Source organism: Tinamus guttatus, unplaced genomic scaffold (assembly GCF_059628265.1).
Source record: "Tinamus guttatus ecotype Peru unplaced genomic scaffold, ASM5962826v1 Tinamus_guttatus_pri_ptg000027l, whole genome shotgun sequence".
Classification (NCBI taxonomy): Eukaryota; Metazoa; Chordata; class Aves; order Tinamiformes; family Tinamidae; genus Tinamus; species Tinamus guttatus.
The window spans coordinates 3,509,019-3,522,312 of record NW_028288561.1 but is presented as its reverse complement, the minus strand read 5'-3'; the positions used below and the strand labels follow the sequence as shown (position 1 = coordinate 3,522,312).

General features: G+C 43.0%; 1 protein-coding gene and 2 non-coding genes across 7 annotated transcripts in view; all 3 read left to right on the top strand.

The window, feature by feature from the left end:
• The window catches only part of STAU1 (staufen double-stranded RNA binding protein 1), a 30,336-nt gene extending 29,184 nt beyond the window's left edge, over positions 1-1,152 (top strand). For all 5 annotated transcript variants that reach the window (XM_088528644.1, XM_088528659.1, XM_088528667.1 and 2 more), the window contains one exon: positions 141-1,152. In XM_088528644.1, the coding sequence (XP_088384770.1) occupies positions 141-228 (88 nt within the window). In that variant the 3' untranslated portion in view covers positions 229-1,152. The remainder of the gene's footprint in view (positions 1-140) is intronic.
• Positions 1,153-9,766: 8,614 nt separating this feature from the next.
• LOC148596173 (small nucleolar SNORD12/SNORD106) lies at positions 9,767-9,855 on the top strand. Its single transcript, XR_015913633.1, has one exon. It is a non-coding gene; the product is annotated as a small nucleolar SNORD12/SNORD106 (small nucleolar RNA).
• A 995-nt stretch (positions 9,856-10,850) lies between these two features.
• LOC148596172 (small nucleolar SNORD12/SNORD106) lies at positions 10,851-10,940 on the top strand. The gene has a single exon (XR_015913634.1). It is a non-coding gene; the product is annotated as a small nucleolar SNORD12/SNORD106 (small nucleolar RNA).
• The last annotated feature ends 2,354 nt before the right edge of the window (positions 10,941-13,294 follow it).

Below are 13,294 nucleotides of genomic sequence, written 5' to 3'. Positions count from 1 at the left end.
AACTAGCGAAGTACTAATTAAAAAAGTTATATGCAAACAAATTGTCATATGTGCATCAAATCCCGTGCCTCAAGTTTAGAAATGTCTTGTTGGTGGAAATTGTTTTATATTCGAAGTAAAAAGTGTTTTCTCATTTGCAGATGTGTGAAACAAGAAATGGAAAGTGACCCTCTTCTCAAACCGGCTAACTCAAACACTTTGGGACAAACACTGGACAGCACTGCCTAAAAAGGCTTTTGACTGGACCCATACGTGAAAGCACCAGAGAAAATCAAATGCTTCCTATTAATGTAACCTAACTGTTTTAGAGTGCTACAGTCTTTACAACCTACTGTAGTGTCTAAATCATAACCATTGCTTTTTCTTCAGACAGTGATAAATTTTTAGTTTCATTATGTTGTTTTGATTGAAATGACACTATAAAATTTTCATTTAAAAGTTTCTTAATTGTATCTAGAACAATAGCACAGTTTAGAAACTTTGTCTTCTGAGACTGACATGTTATCTGTGAACTAACTTGGGAAGATCATATCCATGTATGTGGTTATTTTGTTTTTATTGAAATAACAATGTTTCACTGGAAACAAATTGTGTGCCCACCATTTTTTAAAAGTCCAATATTTCCACAAACTTAGCTTGTTTTTCCAACGGTTGAATGAATTACAACACTTACAGAATTTTAAACTTTGATCATTTTTGGTTAATTTCTTTTTTTGGGTTTTTTTTTGTTTGTTTTTTTTGAGGGGGGGAGGGGAACTTGACTGCGACATGAATTAATATGATCTCTGATCTATGTTTTAAGGATTGTGTGTACAGCTGGCGCACAGCTCACTACATTACAGGATATGATCTCAATGTAGTGCATATAAAACTGCAGATTGATTTTCCTTGAGTGCTTTATACTGTTTAATTACATCTCCATGTAGGGCTGAAAAAAATTACCTATGTTTATATATAAACTGTGTTGCTTTTGATGTTGTGTTATTGCGCACTGAACTGTGCGCAATAAAGTTTTTTGCATATGGTCCAGGTAAAGCACGATAGCCTTGCAAGTTAAGTACTGCTTCAGTTCATTGTTTACGCTGGAATTTTTTCTCCCCATGGAATGTAAGTAAAACGTAGTGTTTGTCACCAATAAATGGTAATACTAAATTTTTTTGGTTAATTTATTCTTGTATGCCACTACAGGGGCTGCTTTTTTTTTCTATAGGATTTGAAATGCTTGTGATATAGTACGGGCGGTATTGTAAAGTTATGGAGTAACTGTAATGTGGAGGATGTGACAAACTGGCAAGGTCAAGGAAATTCAAAAGTAATGTGGGTGCAGTTTGTTATTTGTGCCACAATGTGTTAGTGCAACTGTATTATATATATGGGAGCTTAAGCTAAAGTTACAATTCCGAAAAGAAACCTGGTGCAACAGGTTGGAGCAATTCCAGAGTTTAAGTCTCTACTTTTAAGTTTCCTTGTTTGCTTGTAATTTGAGTCATAACCTTGCCTTGTACTTAGTAATTTTTTGAGGGTAGTACTTTAAAAAGGAAACAAAGCTTTCCTTCTAGCAACGAAAAATGGCATCATAGACTGACATATGACAGTGTATCATTTGGATGTGAACTACCTTAAATGTGTGTTTGACTGGTTACCTGTAGGAGCACTTCCTAAACGACCGTGGCAGTGTGTGCAGTAAGTGCCATAGGAAGCAGTTACGGTACATGCAGGCTCACAAACCTGAATGTCTCGGCCATTTTATTCGCATTAGCAGAAGTAATTGGATGACACTAACTACATCCCAAATTTTACTGAATCAAGTTGATTTTGATCATTATGAGCGCAAAAAAATGTAAATTTTTTTTTTTACATTTGTAGAATTCAAATGCTGTACATTTAAAAATTAAAAGAAACTTGCTAGGCTGAGGCTTTGTATTGCAAATTCTTATAACTTAGAAATTACTTGGCAAACAATTTCTATTAGAAAACATATACCTTATAGTGGTGTAAACGGTCTCCTTAAGTTTATTTGCTGCAACTTAGTAGTGTTCTCTTTGGGTGGAATGAGAGTCTAATTTTCTGGTTATCTTGCAGCATTTATTTGTTAATGATGCTATGTTTTGTATGAACCTTAATTAAGGTAGTTTACCGTAGATACCTCTATGCTCTAATACTGTTAAATGCAACCATCATCTTAGAGATGCTCTTTAAGAGAAGGTTCCTGTGTGAGCGACCCTGTAATCTGAGCCAGACGATGGAAGACTTCAGATCCCTACGCAGATTCCGGGTGAGCCCAGGCGTCTTCCACAGGAAAGTGGTTTTCACCCAGCACTGCAAGCGCTTGGCCTTTCACACTGTCTTCTGTCTGCTTGGCGCAGCAAAGGCTGGGAGAATGAGCACACATAATATGTAATCCTAGGGTTTCATATGGTGCTTTTGTGCCACAGTTACTCCAGTTCAAACAGGGTAGTTGGAGGTGTCTTGCAGGCAGCCCTTGCCCAGCACTTGGAAACCAACACCAGTGCCAGTCTGCCACACTGGTCATGGCATTTCACCTTTGTGCCTCTGCTTGCCCACATTTGCCTTCTTCGTAGAACACTTTATTTGTAGTCCTTGTCTCTCCCAAAAAAAAAAAAAAAAACACCTTTTAGCATGCCAGTGAATGAGCTGGCACTTATGAATGTGATTTTCAGTGTTTATTAGGTTGGATGTGGTACCACTCTGCAAGTCTCACCTTTCAGCAATGAGCCTGTTTATAAAGAAACCAAGTATAAGATTTGTTTCAAAATTGCTTTCTTGTATTCAAAACTTAATTGGTTAGGGTCGTTTTTCCCCAAGCAGATTAACAAATATTTTTCTCCTCATTACCATATTTAATTCCTTAATTTAACACAAGCACTGTAAAGAAAAAAAAAAAGTACATTTCTCTGAAAGTGTTTGGTAATATGACACTACTATTTTCAATGCAAAAGAATCTGATGTACATTAAGTAAATGATCAAATTATACACTTAAAATATCTTTCAGCTATGACACATAGAACTTCCCTTTAAAATTTTCACTTTCAGGTAGAAGGAAAATATTTTACCTGATACAATGGTCACATATCTGTCATGCTAACAACTCTTGAGGTAATGATCTTGATTCTTTTCAGAATTTACTAAAAGCTGTACATCATATGGCCACTGTTCTACAAATGGGGCTGCCTTTAAGCCTTCAAAGTGTGGAAGAAGGATCTGATCCCAAGGGGGTTCTAGTAACTTGTACCTGAGGAGGCCGATCGCTTGGGTGACAGAAGAGGTGACGTGGCAGAAAAGCCTTGGTACTGAATTCCAGTCCCTGTTACAAACACAGTAATGTACAAAACTTCTCACATGGAAACTTTATTAAACAAGCAGTATTTGGTGCTCAGATGACATCCGAGGTAAACAGTAAGCAGGCAGTCCATAGAGTTAATGAAGAGGTGATTAAATGTGAGGTACAATGATGATTCATCCTCTTTTGGAGCTTTTCCACTTGCCTTTTGATTCTACTTCTGAAAGTCAATGCAGAGCATAAAAGCTCAGAAGTTGCCAAGAATTTTGGAATCCAGACTTTGGAAGCAGTTTGTGTCCATTTTCCAGTAGTTCAGCTTGTCAATAGGGTCAGCAGAGCCCAAGCAGCATTAACTACTCTTTTTTTCTTCACCAGAGAGTATGTCCCATTTGCCTGTACTCTTCCCCATGTCTAGACTTTGACAGACTTCAGCCATCTAGTCTTAATTTTCTGGTAGCAGCAAGAGAGCACTCAGTACAGCTTTCTAAACGCAGAAAGCCTTAAGGTAATGTCTAAATTCTAGCAGCTTTCATTCGTGCTGCTTTCCTCTGTGCCTCTTCTTAAAACGTATGTTGCTGCCTTCATGGCTTTTGTCAAAAGAATTACATTGTGCCACTATTCCTTTGAAGACCTGCAGTCAAACGTCTCATGCTCCAGTGCTCTACATAAGCAGCTGAGCTGTGGCTTGGTAGATGTGCTACAAGACTTAAAGAAAAAGGGGAACAAGAGTAATTGGTCAGGGATTTTTTTTTTTTTTTTTAGAAAATCCTGACTCCCCAAACAGATCAGTAACAATCTCATGGCTTCTCATGATTTCTTCCTGAAAATGAGCCTGGTGGATCCTGGAGAAGGACTTGCACAAAGTTTATTTTTGAGAATACTGACCTGTAGGATGGCTAAACTATGCCTACAGTCTGGATTGCTGGGACACATAGCTGCTCCATTATATTAAAATCCATTCCCATACCTTCAGTGATTTTTGAAATGGAATTTTGTTGCTGCTGCTGAAGCTTTAATGCTGGCTCACCTGGTGTCAAATAGACTGTGTTTTGTTAAGACTAGACAGCTGGTATTTCATTAGGATTATGCTTTCTGAAAGAACTAATTTGGGGAATCTGTACTCAGCAGGGTGGTTATTCATGTTCTCAATTCTCTAGCCAAATTTTAGTAATATCAGAGCTAAAATGTAGCTATACTTGGAAGTTCAACTGCAATTTTCTCACCATTATGTAAGGTATCAAACCAAAATTCCGTTATAACCTACTGATCAGTGTTAAGAATAAAACTTTTATCCTACCCTAATGCATAAATGGTGGATATTCCAGAATTAACTTAACTCCTGTAAGGAACAGTGTACATATCACTCTACTAATCTGGCTTTGTGAAGCAACTGTTAATGTTTCAGTGCTTTTATTTTGAAAGCCTGCAGAAAAAACCAACACACCCAGTGTGAGTCAACAGAGTATCTTCCTTAAGGGCTTCTGCTCTGAGGTGGCTTCTCCATTTACCTCTAGATGAAGCAATGCTCTTCCAGAGGCTGCTGCCAACCTGAAAATACTCAACGTCCTCTCCCCTTGTCTTGCTTATTCCATACATACACTTACTAATACCCAGGAACTGCATGAGCAATGGAAAGAGTTTGGGGGTAAAAAATCTAAGTTGTTGAAGCAAACTGAAATACCTAGATTATTGATTTGATCTCAGAATCGGAATTAAAGACATATTGAGAGCGAATCAAACTTATCCAAGAATGTATTATATCCTCTAACTAAAGGAATGATTTTTATATACTACTAGCAGTATCCAAACACAACAAACTGTATTTGATCTGAAATGAAAAAAAGCTTTAAGCTTTTAAATTGCAAGCATTCTCTCCCTTCCAATAGATAATGTTTTAGATCTTGAATGTCCTGTGTTAATGATGCAGAAAATACCCTTCACAGAGCCTGCTTTCAGTGCTTTCATCCTACGCTAGTATTTGCCCATTATCTTTGCCATTTCCAAGCAGACGATAGTCTCTCTTTTATGTTTAAAAGCTTTTTTTAGCTGAAGGAAGATTAGTGTTCTGTAAGGAGGCGATCCCAGCCCTCCGTTAAGGGACAAAACCTCTGATACGCTTTGCTTTGCGCCAAAGTCTAAATGCAAAAGTCATTTGGGGACAACCGCTCATCTGTACAGACACTAATCCCTGTCTCCCCCATTTTAACATGGGAGAAATCTCCCAAGCTGTTGTACTGAACATTTGAAAACTGCAGTAAGGTGCATCATTGTCAGCACGGGTACCGTGAGCTGACTGTCAAGTGTTGCTTTCATTGCTGCTGTCACGCAGCAGCTTGATTTTAATGGGGAGAAGACCATGTTTCTCTCTTCCCTAGCAAAAAAACAACCAGGAAAGGCATCACTGTAAAAGACAAACCCATCACGAGGTTGTCGTAAATAAGCTTCAGTGTAACTGAAACTGCCCTTGTATTCGCATAGAAAGTTTGTCAGTGTTTCTCTTTAAAGCTGTTAATACGTAAACTCCTGTGTATCTACTTAAAATGTGCAGCCACCAAATTATTTCATTACTGCAGGGGATAAAAGCCTGAAGGAAATGTGCTGCTTCCAGCCCCTCCGCCGCTGTGGCAGCAGAGGCAGCAAGTGCAAGATGCCAGAGCTGCCCGGGCAGCGGGGGACCTGGCGGGTCCCCGAGGGATGCTGCCAAGGTCCCTGGGAATGTTGCCCTTGCGTCCATTTTTTTCCTGGATTTACCTTTTCTTTCTTTTCTACTTGCAAATCTTATAAAATATGGGATTTTTATTGGCACCTTCCACTCAGAAAAATTTTAGCTTTTAGCTATGTGGTACTACTCAGCCCTATCTTCTTACTAGTGGTTTTATTTCATAAAGATGCTTTCTCTCTCCCCCTTCTTTCTATGAAATCCTACCCCAGGAACACAAAAATCTCTTAAAAGCAAGCTTCAAGACTGACTCTTCTGACAGAGCTAGGGCTGTGCTTGCAGTCAGGCCTGCATGGGGCCCTTTAAACAGTTGATGGTATTTTCTGTCTCCTTTTTAAATGGTTTCTCCAAGCGTGGAAAAATTTGTGAAAAATATTTGGATCCATTTTAAGGCCAAGCCTGAAGAGATGCATTAAATCACTGAAGGAGCCAGTTCTGCAGGGCGGAGTATTCTGACTCACCAAGCGACTCCCTGCAAGGGTCATAGCCTGAAATCCTGCGGCGTCGAAGACTCGTGGTCCTAAGAATCGAACGCTTGGATTTCTCTGCGTGCCGTGGTAGCTGCTGACCTCTAAATGTGTTGCTGCAAATTGGCCTGATGTTCCCACTACCCCTGCCATGTGTTCATGACCCATTTCTACATTTTAGAAGAAAAGCCTTTCTAGTTAGTAGAAGCAAAAGAGAGATTTTCATTTAGATGTGTGTAAGCCTATTATATTGGTGAATGTGAATCCATTTCCCTGAGGTCTGTTTTGCTGGAGCTCAACTGGGTCACTCTCTTCATTTATTTCCAATCTTAGCCACAGGCTTTGATTATACTGATGGCAGTTTCTTTCTTGTTGCCATTTAATCCATTCTGTGGAGTTTGTGTTTGGAATTTTCTTATTCCAGAAGATTAGTGTGTATGATTTGGCACATGCTTATAAAGATATCTTTTAACATGCTCTCAGTGTGCTGACTGGTGTATTTTTATTACCATAGTGTTCCACAGTGAAATTGCTGACCTGACAGTTCAGGCAAGATGGCTTTTCATGGTTTCTTCATTCATTTTTTTTAAGTCTATTAGAAAAGTGTGTTTTATGCTGGAAAAGTATAATCTGTACTGGGTATATCCTAAATATCAGAGCGTTTGGTGCTGGAGTTTAGTTCTGATCAGCGTTTTGGGAAGTCAGAGGTCTCATCTCAAAAGCCATGGGAGGCTGGCACATGAATCATCTCATGATCCCACATATTAGCAAGGTCTTTTGGGGGGGATTTCAGAAACACATTTTGCATCGTTTCCCCTTCCTTGTGCACTTGATTGTATGTTCAATGTGTAGATGAGACACTTAAGGACATGGTTTAACAGGCATGGTGGTGGTGGTGGACTTGGGGATTGTGAAGGTCTTTTCCAACCATTATGATTGTTAGTACTCAAAGCTGGCATGGAGAAGAAGCTGAAAACACGTCCATGTGACAGTTTGTATATGATATAAAGACATCCTCCAGCTGCTGCGATACTGTGATCACAGTACATATTGCTAGCTGGCTTCCAACTCTCACATGAGCTTTGAGCACTCTGAGCAGTGTTAGACAGTGTGACGTGTCCCGCATGGCTCTTCCAGGTGCAGCTGCAATGACCTGAGAGCAAACACAAGTCTTGCAATGATGAGCCCCAACCTGAGTAACAAGTTCATCTAACCAGCGATTTTCAATGTGGTTCTGCCAGAAGTCACAGCAATCAACTAAGCTCCATATTAAGCTGTGCTGCAGCTGTTTAATATCCAAGCCTTTCCCATTTCTCATCTCCTGACAAGCTAGGGAACACAGATCATATTTATAGTTCCTTTTGAGTGGTGCATGTGACATGGGTTTACAGTATAACAAGATTACTTTTCCTGGTAATCCTCTTAAAATGTCTTTCCTTTGATTGTCTTTTCATCTTTTGGTGTTCTTGAACTTGGATTAATGGGATTGTGATTTATTGCACAAGTCCTGTTTGATAAGATGCTTTCAAGAATTAGTTGCCTACAAACACATTTCATTTGGAAAAAGCATTTTAATGGTAGCTGACTGGCAGAACCATATGCCAAACATACTATAGTGTCTATATATGCACGTGCACAGCACTAAGTATGTTTTCAGATCCTGCAAGATAAATAAGTGAATTAAACAAAACAAACTTATTTCACAGTGTCTCCTGTAGCTTCCCTGTACAGATTTTCAGAGGGACTCGATTATGTGCTTCCAGGCTAGTTTACAATTTTGCAATGTCTTCCCTTGTTCGTCACATTTCAAGCACCATCAGCCACTCCTGCCACTGATCCTACAGCGCCCATTGACCTGGAGACTGGTTTAGTCCCTTTCTTTTTTCACTGATCCCTTCTTAGTCAGAAGTTCGATCCCGAAGTAACAGCTGGTTTTCTTTGGCTGCGATGGGACAAGTAGTACAACACAAACGCGATGCCATTTGCCTGTCTGTGACCATTGAGGTCTCTCTTAATGCTGAATAAAATACCCTTGCCATTGAATTTGGGGATCTAGAGAGCGAGGCCAATGATGAGTGTTTTCTCTGAGCTTTGCCTAGGACCTGTTTAGCAATTTGAAAGGAAAAGGACACAGACCATCTTCCTTCTTCTCAGCCCGTTTCTGTACTCCCTGGCAGGAAGCAGTGATGGTCTTCGGGTTTCATATGCTGCGCTCCTATTTTCTAATATTTCGTCTTCGAAATTTAGCCCTAAATACTTGTCCAACTGAAAAGGCAATGTTTCATTTCATTTAGCATCTGATTTCTGAGAACTGTTCTTCAGAAGGGAAAATTTAAATTCAATTGTTCCCCCCATTTAAGTGAATTTTCTGTCAGTTAAATGGTGCTTTCAAGTTTTGGCCTGCCAAGATCTGCTTTGGAGCTGTGGAGAAGCTGCTGCAGGTATTTAGGTGAACTTCCAGCTTGACCTGGTAAAATGGTAAGTGTGTTAGATACTAAAACCTGAGATAAAATGTCAATGGGTCATAGACCTGATTTTGCCGCTGTGTTTGCACATGCCTGTGAACAAATCCCTAAGCATCTCTGCACTTTGTATTTTCCTCTTAAGAAAAAAAAAATCCTATTTTCCCATACTGGCAGAGCATTTTAACACTGCTTTTCCGATTTAAACTTCTGGAAGTTCCACTGCTTGTGAAATATTTCGTTGTCTCTCAGGTATCGCAGGGGAACCGGTGCCTCCCAAGCTGCCCAGCACGGGGCAGACCAGCCCCACCGCACATCGGGCCGAGAGCGGCCTGGTGAGGGCATTAGCGGCACCTAAAAATCCCCTGGTGTGAATTTACTTTCTTCACGCGTGTTTTCTCGGAACGTGGCCGGAATGGCGGTTTGCGGGGACAAGCAGGGAAGTTTGGTAGGTGCTGAAAGGCGGGAAGCAGCGCGGAAGGAGACAACATGGCGGCGGCTCCCGCCTGCGCGCGGGGCGGTTCGGGGCGGTTCGGGGCGGGTCCGGGCGGTTCGGGGCGGTCCGCGCTGCCCCTATAAAGCGCCTTGCGCGGGCCTCTTTCGGCCTCTTGCTCCGGGGCGGCTGAGGTGAGTGGGGCTGTGGGAAGGGCCTTGGGTCAGGTGGGTTTTTCTTGCTACCGGGCCCCGCTTGGCAGTTCCCCCGGAGCAGCCCACCCGCGAATGGCTTTTCCGCGGGGTTGGCCCCGCGCAGTGGCCGTTCGCCCTCCGTGGGCCCCGCCGTACCGCGTGGGCCGCAGCCCTGGCCTGGTGGTCGCCGCTGGTGTACGTGATGACCAGACTTTTTTCCCCATCAGAGCGACAGTGTTGATTCCTCATCACTAGCCAGATCCATCTGATGCACCAGCGGGGAAGGGCTGCTGTGCCCAGTGCCGCCCCGGGCTCGGTGCTGAGCGCTCCCTTTGCCTTTGCTCCTAGGCTTCTGCAGAGAGGGACGTGGCCTCGGGCCTGCAGGGACCCGCTGTGACGGCAGTAGCAGCCTGGAATGGGTCCTGGCGTTTCCATCATGCCCGAGCCGCTGCTGGAGGTGATTGGTAAGTCTTTAGGCTGTGTTAAACACGAGGAAACAAGTATTTTTGCAAGGGAGTTACTTCCAACATGTTCTAAAATAGCGTTTGTAGAGGCTTGACTGATGTGTGGACTGGAGCATTGGCCTGAATATCATGGTGCTCCCAAAGCAGGACCATGGCCCCAGGTGCTGTGCCGTGTGTCCCCGCTGTGGCAGGGTGATGAGGGGCATGTGGGGCCAGCGAGCGGGGCCAGCGCCACGAGGAGCGGGCACACGGGGTGGCAGAGTCACAGCTCTGTCCTTGGCAGGTGCCACGTGTCCGGAGGGCTGAGGACGAGGCCATGCGACATGGAGACGTGGGCAGCCTGCTGTGCGGGGATGGGAGCCTGCCTGGCCGAGCAGATCCCTCGGGAAGAGGCGCTGGTGAGTTATGGAGTCTGCTCTGCCGCTTGCTGGCAGATCGGGGTAGTGTTGGCAGAGGCAACCACGTGTCTTCATGGCCTAGCAGTTTGCTCCACGTGGAGTCTGGTAGCTTAGGGAATTCACTGCTGCACAAGGCACAAACCTAGCATGGCTGTAAAAAGCTGGGCTGTAAGAGCACCTTCGTTGACATTGCTCAATGTTTCTTCTTTGCTTGTGGTCTCAGTAGTCTCATGTTCTGCCCCAGATGGCCTATTTTTTCTTTTGGTTTGCAGTTTTTTGTTCTCATGTGCATGTTGATTTGGCCACCTGTTCTGCATGAGTTCACTTGGTCCAGGTGTATTTGCTGCATACAGAATTAAGATTGTGTTGTGGGCACGATGGATGTGCAGCCATGTAAACTAGTGGTGGCTTGCTGGTGTATGTGATGACCAGACTTTTTTCCCCATCAGAGCGATAGTGTTGATTCCTCATCACTAGCCAGATCGTGTCTGATGCACCAGCAGGGGAGGGCTGCCGTGTCCCATGTCCCTCCCTGGATTTGGTGCTGAGTGTTCCCTTTGCCTTGAGTTTTAGGCTTGAGCAGAGAGACCAGTCTCAGGCCCAGAGGAGACTTGCTGTGAAGGTTGTAACAGTGGAAGGGAGGCAGCTCCACCACCCTTCAGCTGCTGCCAAAGAGGACAGGTAAGTCTATAATCTATTTTCTTGTTTACTCACACTTTGTTTATTGTGTTTTAAGGTGGTGTTTGAAATGCTTTGTCAGGTGGTTCTCACTCGATCCTTGATTGTGTAGACTTAAGTATTAGCCTAAATATTATACAAAACTATTGCAGCAGGGGCCCTCCAAGCCTTCTGTTGTTTGTATTCCTTGGTCTCTTAAGATGCCAGGTGATAGTAATGAACAGGGACCACCATTACAAGCAGATGGCAGCCTGGAGCCAGGGGTAGTCTTAGACTTGCTTAGGTGTATACAAAACTTGGAGTACTGGTGTCCCTTTATCATCTTTCCTAGGGGTTAATGCCTTATGAGTAGTTATGAGCATGAAGATCTTTCAGAAATCACAAAAATTCACAGAATAAAAATCACAATCACAAAGAGAGCAACTTATTTTGTGGTATGTGGTGACATTGTACCTACTTAAATCAGCACTATCAATCTGATAACCTGTTTAGCCAGACCGCCTGCTTCCATGAGATGCTTAATCTCAGCCCCTAATGTGGTTGTGTATTAAGACTATGTGCTCTTGCACGTGTATGTTGAGGGAAATTGCATATGTGCTGCCTCCTTTGAAGGCAGGCAGCGCTGGAGGGTGCTCACTGCACATATCCAAGTAACAGTGATTGTGTAACCCTGATATGCATAAAAGATTTGGGGATCAAAAGTGGAAGAATTTGTGCTTTCAGGATATGTCAGGTAACGGAAATGGTTGAGAGCTCAGACACTTCAAGTGGCATAAGCAGAGCTGAGTCATTGTATTTCCAGCTACTGTTACTGGCTTCAGTCAGTTGGAGCCTTGTCTAGCTGCACATCAAATACCTAGTCAGAAGCTGTAGCTTTGAGGCTGAAGTCTCTGTAGTAGCTCATATTTGTAAAGAACATAAATGGGACCCTTTTGTGTGGCCCACTTCGATTAAAAAAAATGCATGAATGATCTGTGTACTTTTTAATAAAGTATTCTAGAAAGTCCCAAAATACAGTTGTAAGTAAGTTAATTTTGGAGAGTGTCAATGAAGGAGTGCCCAGGTGCCTGCAGAACAGCTCTTAAGCATCTAAGTTTGGGGATTTTTGGAAGCTTTATAATTGGGCTGTTTGAGACAGTGAACTGACAAAATGTTGACTTTTTTTTTTTTTTGACAGATTGAGATTATCAGAAGCTGTCCTAGGACCTGCTGTGAACTCAGTGTGTTAGTGGGAAGCTCCTGCTAATGAAGCCCCTTTCCATTGCTCTTGTCACCTCTTCTCCAAGCTACATCAACATTGCCCTGTAGTTGGCAGGACAGCAATTTATCACTCCCTACCAACTTGCACATGAAGGTGCAAGTGGTGTGTGGGGTTTTCTTTACTTCCTCAGTTTGAGGCATTTAATTGTAATGGATTCTGGGACTTGCTGCGAGTTTAGTATAAGCAGGTGCTTTGGCCTGCAAGAGCTGCATTTACCATCTGGTAGTTAATGTTATCTTGCTGTGAGCATTCAGAGTACAGAAGCCTCCTCAGAAAGAAATTGCCTGGTATGGGAGGCTGGCCTTGTGTTGAGCTTTGTTCATTTGTCACTGTTGGCCTGTAATACAGGGAAGGGATCTCATGGATGCGGTGGTGGGTTTTCCCAGTCTGGGTTTCTGTATTCTTTAATAAAATCTGAACAGTGGGTGAACTTGGCTTGTGGATGCAGTTCTCTTTCTTCAAACAGTCAATTTCTAAACATCCAAATCTTACTTCTGGAGTCCGATGGCAGCAGTGCTTTATAGTGACCATGTTCATGGAGCTGCTCTCTGTGCCTAGCTTAAAAGAAGGTAGGAGGGACGTGGTGTTACAGCACTGTAGCTCATCTTTGTATGACCCATGATAAAGTAACTATGGCTTGTGGCTTCTGGTCTGCTCCAGCTGATGGCACTAGGGCCCTCTCTGCTGTATTGGAACAGGTCTGCCTTTTGGGCCAAAGGGAAAGACTGTTTGGGCTTTGCCTCTCTCATGGCAAGGGCTGTCCCTTAATTTCCCCTTAGCTCCTGGAGCAGCTGATGTGGGGCAGCCATTCACTGAGGATCTCTGGTAATGTGGGTTTGGTGCCTTCCCAGGGAAGTCGCTGGCTCTGCAAATCCTTCCTGCAGGAGCCCTAGGGAAAGGTGACAGCTGTCTAAGA